At 35.6% G+C, this 9,908-nt stretch overlaps 1 protein-coding gene across 3 annotated transcripts in view; it reads right to left on the reverse strand.

Annotated features, from left to right (window-relative positions):
* Positions 1-9,385, reverse strand: part of LOC126297865 (vacuolar protein sorting-associated protein 26B-like) — a 55,944-nt gene extending 46,559 nt beyond the window's left edge. Inside the window, exon 1 of one of the 3 annotated variants that reach the window (XM_049989155.1) lies at positions 9,103-9,385. In XM_049989155.1, the coding sequence (XP_049845112.1) occupies positions 9,103-9,105 (3 nt within the window). In that variant the 5' untranslated portion in view covers positions 9,106-9,385. Of the gene's footprint in view, positions 1-8,332; positions 8,431-8,629; positions 9,020-9,102 lie in introns of those variants that run through there. The other 2 variants (XM_049989157.1, XM_049989156.1) reach the window with 2 other exon arrangements.
* Between the last annotated feature and the right edge of the window lie 523 nt (positions 9,386-9,908).

Below are 9,908 nucleotides of genomic sequence, written 5' to 3' on the forward strand. Positions count from 1 at the left end.
CAAAGCTGATCTTACGCCCTCTCACAAAGCTATGCTCTGCTATGGCTGACTTTAAAACCTTTCTTAACACACTGTGCCATTTGTGTTATGTAATTTGGCAGCACGTGCATTGTTTTACTTTTATTACTTTCAGTGCATTCATAAGTCACATTGCACATGTATGCCACACACTCTTAAACCAAGGTTGTCTTTCACTGAATGCAACATTTCTTTAATTTTCGATGCTTGCTACAAAAGTTTTGCACTGTGTGATCAAAGGTATCTGGATACATGGCTGAAAATGACTTACAAATTTGTGGTGTCCTCCATCGGTAATGTTGGAATTCAATACAGTGATGGCGCATCCTTAGCCTTGAAGACAGCTTCCACTCTCACAGGCACATGTTCAATCAGGTACTGGAAGGTTGGTTGGGGTATGGCAGCCCATTTTTCATGGAGTGCTGCATCAAGGGAGAGGTATCGATGTTGATCGGTGAGGCCTGGCACGAAGTCAGTGTTCCAAAACATCCCAAAGGTGTTCCATAGCATTCAGGTCAGGACCCAGTGCAGGCCAGTCCATTACACATACATTATTGTTGTGTAACCACTCTGCCACAGGCCGTGCATTATGAACAGGTGCTCGATCATGTCTGATGATGCAATCGCCAACCCCAAATTGCTCTTCAACAGTGGGAAGGAAGAAGGTGCTTAAAACATCAATGTAACCATGTGCTGTGATAGTGCCATGCTAAACAACATGAAAAACACAACCATGCCATAACACCACTGCCTCCGAATTTCACTGTTGGCACTACACACACTGGCATAGTATGTTCACTGGACATTTGCCGTACTCACTCCCTGCCATCGGATCGCCACATTGTGTACCATGATTTGTTACTCCACACAACATTTTTCCACTGTTCAGTTGTCCAATGTGTACACGATGGGTGGCTTATGAGCAGGCGCTCGACTATGAAATCCAAGTTTTCGCACCTCCCACCTAATAACTGTGAGAGTACTTGCAATGGATCCTGATGCAGTTTCGAATTCCTGCATGATGGTCTGGAGCGATGTCTGCCTATTACACATTACAACCCTCTTCAACTGTCGGCGGTCTCTGTCAGTCAACAGACGAGGTTGCCTGTACGTTTTTGTGCTGTATGTGTCCCTTCAGGTTTCCACTTCACTATCACATCAGAAAGGGTGGACCTAGATATGTTTATGAGTGCGAAAATCTCCTTTACAGACATGTGACAAGTGACATTCAACACCTGACCACATTCGAAGTCTGCGAGTTCCGTGGAGTGGCCCATTCTGCTCTCTCACGATATCTAATTACTACTGAGGTAGGTGATATGGAGTACCTGGCAGCACTTTGCACCTAATATGAAAAACGCGTGGTTTTTGGGGTATCTGGATACTTTTGATCACATAGTGTATAATGTCATTTTTGCTAAGCAAACATGCTACCTCATTTGGAGGTGCTCAGTAAAATGGAAGGAGTGTTGTGAGCCTGTTTTTCTATGGAATGAATGGGTTCACACATTCTTTTCTCTTCTAATGGATATATAATTTGGTACTGCTTGTATATGTTCTTTTAAACACAGCCTTCAAACGTTTTAAACCAGATTTCAGATTCATGTGGTAGAAAATTGAACTCTAAATATGAAATGATCAGGTCAAAATTATTCTCTGCAGATATTGGGAACAGCATTTATTTAGATAAATAAGCTATAGGTTGGCTTTCTGTACACACAGTAGCCCAGTGATCATTTGACTCCCATTCAACCAACATGTCCAAGATCAGCAACTCCTTTTTCTTTTCACTTCTATCATTAATCTGCTGTTTGGATGAAGGGAATTAATGTGGAACAAGAACTGGTGTAACGTATCCACAAACTAATAGGAACAGGTTAGATGGGGTGAATCAAAATTTAAAGTCCATTCCTCAAAATATTTAATGCAGAAGTTGTCAATTGCTGATGATTCGAGTCTGCAACTGCGATATCAATCGTTTGGGTAATGTTTCACACTGTAAAGAGAATAAATGGGCATCAAAATGTATCAGGAAAGTTTGACGATGGCAAATGTGAAGTGGTCTGCTAAAAGAGTCAATGTGTCGATATAAAAGATATCGCTTTCATGATCACGACAATCTCATTTAGAAATAGCTGCATGCTTTTGAATTAATGGTATGATGGTTACAGAGGGCGATCACAGGCACCAGTACTTCAGTAACATATTTTGCCAACCCTCAAGTAGAAGGTACAATAACACTGACGACTGAAGTGGGTGGTATGCCACCATTGCATAATTTTGGGAAACTGTACACTCTTGGTATAAGACCTTTAACTACATTGTCAGCGAGGCAGGTATTCTTCAAAAGCAGCTCCATCTTTCTGATGTTGGGGATGTTAACTGCCTTTTGAGTTACTGATACGTACTGTCAGACAGTAAAATCGACATTTATTTAGGCCTACAGCAATCTGCAGCATTCAGGACCACAATGTCATTACCTTACACTCCAACAATACAACTAATTCATTATTATTACGTACAAAATGGAGCCTTGCCTCTCCAGCTAATCATAGGAATACCATACTATTAGTTCTATAGTTACTTGGGAGTAGCTTCACTGAGATATACTCCAAATTGTCCTATAACTACGATTAAAGTGTGAAATGACCCATAGACAAAAACACACTCTAGTCCCCATCACCCAAGTAAAACACGAAGAAATTTGTCCATCAGACAGTTCCTGAGAAATATATATGTTAATGGCACCACAAAGTAAACAGACTGGGAAACTGATGTTACAATCGACGATCAAGAGTGATGGAACAAAGTGCAGCAAACCACTGAACAATTCAATGTCAAAGTATGGAATTAGTGTCTCAGTCACTTTCAGAACTAAATTCATATAAAAAGCAGCACAATGATTCACATATCAGAAAGAGGAACAACAAAATGAAATCAATGTGGAAAGTTACTAATAATTATAGAGGCAAGCATGGAAATGCAAGTAATAAAATCACCATAAAACACAGAAAGGAAATTGCTGATCTACTTGACGGCTAATATATTTAATGATTATTGTCTTAATGTAGCACAAAATCTTATCACAAGTAAATATAATCCAAAGACAAAAGCAATAACTCCAATAAATGAAAGGACGATGTACCTATATCCTGTGAGACCTGAAGTAGTACAAAGAGGTTCCAGCAAACTAAAGAGTAAAATGACCTGTGAACTTTATGATACCCTTGACAAAATTATTAACTATAGTACTGATAATGTTCTCTCTCAACTTGCGGACATCAACAGTAATACCAGTTTATAAAAGTGGTGACAAGTTTTTACATTAAAAAATTCAGACCACCATCACTACTATCTGCATTTTCAAAAATAAGTGAAAGAATGATGTATAGCAGATTGCTCGATTTCCTAAACAAAAATAAAATTCTTGTAAATGCACCGAATGGTTTCAGAAAAGGCAAATCTATGCAAATGGTTCTCTTCAATTTCCTAAAACTCTTTTACGAAACTACTAAGGACAGGGAACTGACCTGTGGGTAGTTTTCGGAAAATTCCAAAGAGTTTGATCTGATAAATCATAATCTACTACTGTCAGAACTACATAATTATAGTGTCCATGGTTATTCTTACGAGTGGTTAAGTCATATTTAACTGATATGAAACAAAGACAGCAAATTTCTCAGGATGGTAATGTGTGTCATAAAAATTAAAAAAAAAAAAAAAAAAAAATATTATTATGTGGTGCCCCAGGGCTCAGTATTGGGACCATTGTTATTCTTGGTTTTATTAATGAACTGCCACAACATATTTCAACAGCTGATACTGTACAATTTACTGATTATACCAGCTGCTTTATAAAAGATAATAATGATTTTGAGATGCAGCAAAAAATTGACAAAACAGCAGAACTGGCTGGAAATTGTTTAAAGATAACTGTCTAGATGTCAATGACAAGACAACCACATGAATGAACTTCAACCACATAAGGAACAAAAATAGGACCACTGTGAAATTCATGTTATCAAACAGCCAAATTCAGCAAAAGAATCACATAAAACTTTTAGATTACGGGTGGATGAACATCTAAGGTGGGAAAAACATGCAGAAACGCTTAACAAAAAACGAAGCAAGTACTGTCAGATATTAAGAATGGTTAAAGATTGCTGCAATATCAAAACAGTGTTAAGTGATGTAAATAGTCTTCACGGGTGTGCCGCCGGATGACGTTGTGCAAATCCCACAATATTTCCTCGGAGCAACTTTCTGACATCATCAGGCGGTTGAACCTCGCTGGTGCCACCAGCGAGGTTCAACCGCCTGATGATGTCTGACAGTTGCTCCGAGGAAATATTGTGGGATTTGCACAACGTCATCCGGAGGCACGCCTGTGAAGACTATTTACAACATATCTGCCGGGAAAGCCTGAAGAGTCACAGTGTTAAGTGATTATTAGGCATCCATGCATAGCCTACTGAGGTATAGTATAGTATTCTGGGGAAATACCTCTTTTGCAAAGCAGTCTTTTAAACTTCAAAAGAAAGTTTTAAGATTAATAAGTGATGTTGCTTACAGAGAATCATGTAGAGGTATCTTTGAGGAATTAAAAATCATGACCTTACCATCAATATTTAGATCTGAAAGTATCTGTTCCATTAAAAACCACCAAGTTTCAGCTTTTGGTAGTGAGATCCACATTTATCAAACAAGGAACAGGGATGATTATCACAGGGATGTGCACAGAAAATCAATATATCAGGACAGTGTTGCCTACAGTGCATTGCCGTACAACATAAGATACCAAACACTAAAACATTTTTAAAAAGAACTAAAAATCTACTAATTAACAACAGCTTCTACAGCATCAACTAACATCTGGAATTTTGCTTAAATCTGTAGGTCAACCTCATAACTTCTCTAAACAAAGATTCATAATTATCAAGGTATTCCTGGATAAAACTAAACTACTGTCATCAATGTACATATATAATTATGCACCTAACCTTCGTGCCATATGTTCCTATGCCTGTTTAACTACAGTACTGGTATTTAAAAATTTTAGTAAAATCAACCATGGCATTATTTTTATCTGTAAGTACATACATAATTTTATAATCTAATTAAGCAGAATAAGGGTTTTGTTATAAAATGTGTAGATAAGAATGATAAAATTTTGTATATGGTGTAAATATATAATATTTGATACTGTTTTGTACTTTGACATATCCAGTATTGTGAATGTGATAATATCGACACTAAATCAATAAATCCTGGGGGAAATAGCTAAAATCCACTTGCCTCAGACCTGGGTTTAGCATTTCTACTCTAAAGTTCTGTCTATTTAAAAATTCACCCAGATGCAAATTATTTTAATGGATTCGGTTTCAGATGACAACTGGAATGTTATAATCACATTCAAGTGGAGAATTTAAATACTTTTTTCCCCTACAGTTTCATAAATTTTAGAACAAAAACCAGTCAGTACACATATCTATAGTGCTCAGATTTTAAACAAGGACTGGTTCTTCTCACACTGATACCCAGTTATATTTCCTACTAACAGAAATATTCACAGCATGTTTTAGTTATTTCAAACAACAGCTCCCTGGATACCAAATGAGAGACTGCATTGGTATTTCAAGATGTGCGACACCCATAATCTTCCCATATGATAAAAACAATATTCAATAAAATATCATGGTCTGAAACAGCTGTTACTCTCCAGGAACACAATGAACTATGCACCAGTCTCAGTTAGTTTGATGTCGCATGAATCATTTGCATGATGAATCTTAATCTAAATATTTCACACATTATCACAACAATGTGACATGCGTCGGAACTACCACAATTATCCTCTAGCTGACTGAATCAAAAATAAATCTCAAAGTACAAGTTTACTCAAGAAATAAATTAGGTGTACCAATTAATATATCCAGTAGACCAATACTTTAGAAAGTCAATCTATTCAACTTATGTCTGATCACAAATTACTATCATCATCTATAGTTGACATGAATGGTGGTCAATTTTTTCTCCGTTGAATACTTTACTCTTTCTGGGTCACAACAACATTCAGTTTAATACTAAAAGAGTTATTACTAAAATTACATGTATGTTAATGCTACTGTTTACAAACTGAAAGCAGCCATTAACAAGCTTCACAAGTCAATAGTTTTCTGTATCCACTTGGTGAATACAACATTATCATTATCATTATCATCATCTAAAAATAGAGCAAAATTTTGAACTAAAATTACACATTTTTAGTGAAATGATCTGCAAAATTATTAGGAACCATTATTCACAACCAGCGATATTAAATTTTCAGTTGGTTCAATTGTCAGAAGCTTCATGGATTTTTATTGTTTGTGGTGATTCCAGGTATAACATGAATAAATGTCCAGGTAACAATTTTAAGCTCATTTAATTAAAATACGTATCTGCTGCAACCCCAATGTGCTCTCAGACGTGCCCAATATTCATTCTCACTAACTGAGAAGAAGCACATACGGGGCGACACCTCTGAAGCAGCAAATAATGAAAATCAACTTCTTTATCCAACATATTTGGACCACTTATCGGCGAATTTTGTCAGTGAAGCAGTTTCTAAATTATGGTTACATCTTATTTATTTTTAGAAACAACGCAAGTTCTGTTTACTGTCTTGAATCGATAAGAAATTTTATGTAGCAAGAACACACCTATTTGGGCACCGTTGTTTTATTTCTTAATGAGTTCACAACCGATAAATTTGAATTTTTTTCCGTTCAGGTGAACATAAGCTTAAATGACACTATTCTTCTTGTGCATGTCTGTACTGTTACTGGGCTGTACCCATTTGCACATGACCAACCAAAATCTCATCACGGTCAATGTTTAGCCCACTGCAAATTGACAAACTCTCAGCACGTTATATTCAATTAAAAACTTAAGGGGACAGGTGTCACTCAAACATAAAATTGAAATAACTTAGTGCAAGATACTAAAGATAATGCATTATGTAAAAAAAAAATGTAAATACCACCTATAATAACTGTGGTACCTCATGTCAATATTGCATCTAAAATATTAATGGACAAAGATCAGTTTCCACGCAAAAATTTTACTACACCATTTATATTGTTATGCACCACATTACTTTTGTGGTAAAATTTTGATAAATTTTAACTCATCCCACAGCTACATTAACAATACTTACTGCTCCATAAAAGTGTATGCAGTCATACATTGTTTTATTGGTCAATACAGAAAGAAAGTACTAATTTATCCCCAACAATTAAGTGTGAATATATCCATGACCTAATTTTTGAAAGTTTTAATATAGAAGTTTTAACTGAAATTATATTAGTCATTTTAATTGAAAATTATATTCCAGAAGGCAAAATAATGATAGCTTGCAACAAGATTTGTGTTGCATCTTCAGACAACAATGGCAAGACAAGTTACGTACAACATTAACAATCTACTTTTGTTCTGAAGATCTGTTGACACCACAATGCAACTGCATAACAACACATATCTACTGGTGCTGCCAACAACTCTCATCATTATGCTTGCCCAATAATATATCGAGAATTCTGATTATAATCAAACCATCTTGCGTGTTAATCCAAAATTTGTCACATAACTTTATATTTTAGTCCAACTCTTATTTTCCAAAAAAAGGTGTGTATGGAAACTACAGATTTTTCATATTGAATACTTTAATATTTTGGTGAAAAATAAATCACTAGCAGAGCTGTAACAGATATATCACTTATTATATTTCAAATACATATACAGGAAATAAATTTTTAATTACTGATAATTCACAGCCAATAATTTTCCCCTAAAAAAATTAAGCTTGTACTGAGTAAAAAAAAAAAAAAGTATGTATACTAAATGAAATTGACATAGACAACATTTTTTTTTTTTTTATCTTCTGTGTAGTGTATGTGAGTAGTCGCAAATGGCAAATATCTTAAGAACGCAACTACATCCGAGTCATCCATCAAAGTAACACCAGCACACATGATAGTTGCACATCTGTCTTCGAGCTAAACCAAAACACTTGAGAAGTCAGTCTCTCTCTCTCTCTCTCCCTCTGTCTGTGGATGCCTGGGAAAATTATTTATATGGTTCTGTTGCATTAGGACAAATACTTCGACTTTCTTTTCCCCTAGCGGTTAACTATTATTCAAAATGGCAAAGGAATTTAATGACATTCCAGTAATAGCTTATAGCCACATACAGTTCAAAATGTTCAATATGTAAAGTAAAATTTCATATTGCTAAAAGTGTTTAAGAAACTGTAATATAAAGAGGAATCGCTCACAGCTGACTTTGAATAGCTGTCATCACAATGTTGCCAAGCATTGATAGAAAAGTTGTCAAGCCACAACTCAATATCACGATGTAATAAATGTTCTGGAACATATAAACAAACAAAATGCAATCAACATTGCACATACCAACACAAATCGAAAATTAAATCGACCTGGCAAATCTTAATTGTGATTGTATCAAGTATGTGAATGCAATGTACGCAAATGCAATGGCATCAGGTAAATATTGCGCGCACACAAGTTTATTACTTTTGGCAAAACACACGTCACTTACTTTGGTCACTTACTTGGAGTATCGTTAAATTGCAAAAATACAGCTCAATCGCACCAAATTCTCAAGTGTTGGGTCACATACATGGTCACAAAACAACACCAACGGATGACCGAGAACTTAACGCAAATAAAAGTACCAAACAGCACGAAATAATTCAAATACTGCTGTAAGTGCGCCCTGTTGCCATAGTGAGACACATAGAACGCAGGCACGCAACTTATACTATTACATAAATATGGTAAAACACTTAACAATGTGATGTGCAGTTTGTGCCCGTTTAAAAGACTGTCGCTTCACTATTTTTCCCCAGGAGATATTCGACATAATGTAGATGTGATTTTTTGCTTGTGACACGATCAAAACAAATTAGTAATGACCTCTTCCAAACAGTTGTTTACTTCCACGGATTACAACAAGAGCGAAAAGGTTATAAACGAAAAAAAAGACGTGTACGGTATATCGAAGACACTGGCAACACACATTTACCATTGTGCTTCCTGCGTTGAATTCAGTAAGCAGGAAATGAAAAGCTTGGGAATTGAGACAACTACCGCTTCGTAAAACTTTGCAAGTACATAACTACATCAGCCACAACACCCTCCACAAATGTCACAACTGTGGTGCAAAGTTCTTATACACGTTGATTCCAGAGTGTTTCACATTCGAAGATCTATTTAACAAACTTTCACAAAAATAAGCATCACTCTTACGTGATGTAATTCCGTGCCACTTACTAAAGTAACATTGAAACTTATTAACTAGAATCTTTGAATTAAATCAATCATCACTTAAGTCGATAAATACTTAGGTTTCTTAAACCAGAAGTGACGGAGTCTACGCAAAAAAAAAAAAAAAAAAAATGAAAGCTTTATGGAATATAGGTTTAGGACAACAGTCAAACATTAATTCTCTTTTCTTACGTATTTCGCCACTGATCCGACAAACACAATTTTTATCAAGGTGATGAAAACTTCAAGCGAAACTTATGTCAACTAGGTGACTTCAGTGACTTTCCCATGCCATTCGTAAATCTTCTATAGTTGTAATAATATATTATTCACGTTTTGGCACAATAAACTTAGAGAATCCCACTTAATTTTTCTGTTTTTTCCAACAAATTAATCTGATAGCTTTCATTCACTGTTAAGTTCTTACTTTGGAAATCTTTCTCACCAGTCTGTTGTTTACGTGCAGTTTGCATACAATAAAGTTACGTTCTGTTGTGATTAACATAATTCAAGGGATACTGCAGTTGAGTGAGTGCTAAGTTCTTGTTGTAAGCGTAAATAAAT

This window comes from Schistocerca gregaria, chromosome X (assembly GCF_023897955.1).
Source record: "Schistocerca gregaria isolate iqSchGreg1 chromosome X, iqSchGreg1.2, whole genome shotgun sequence".
NCBI lineage: Eukaryota > Metazoa > Arthropoda > Insecta > Orthoptera > Acrididae > Schistocerca > Schistocerca gregaria.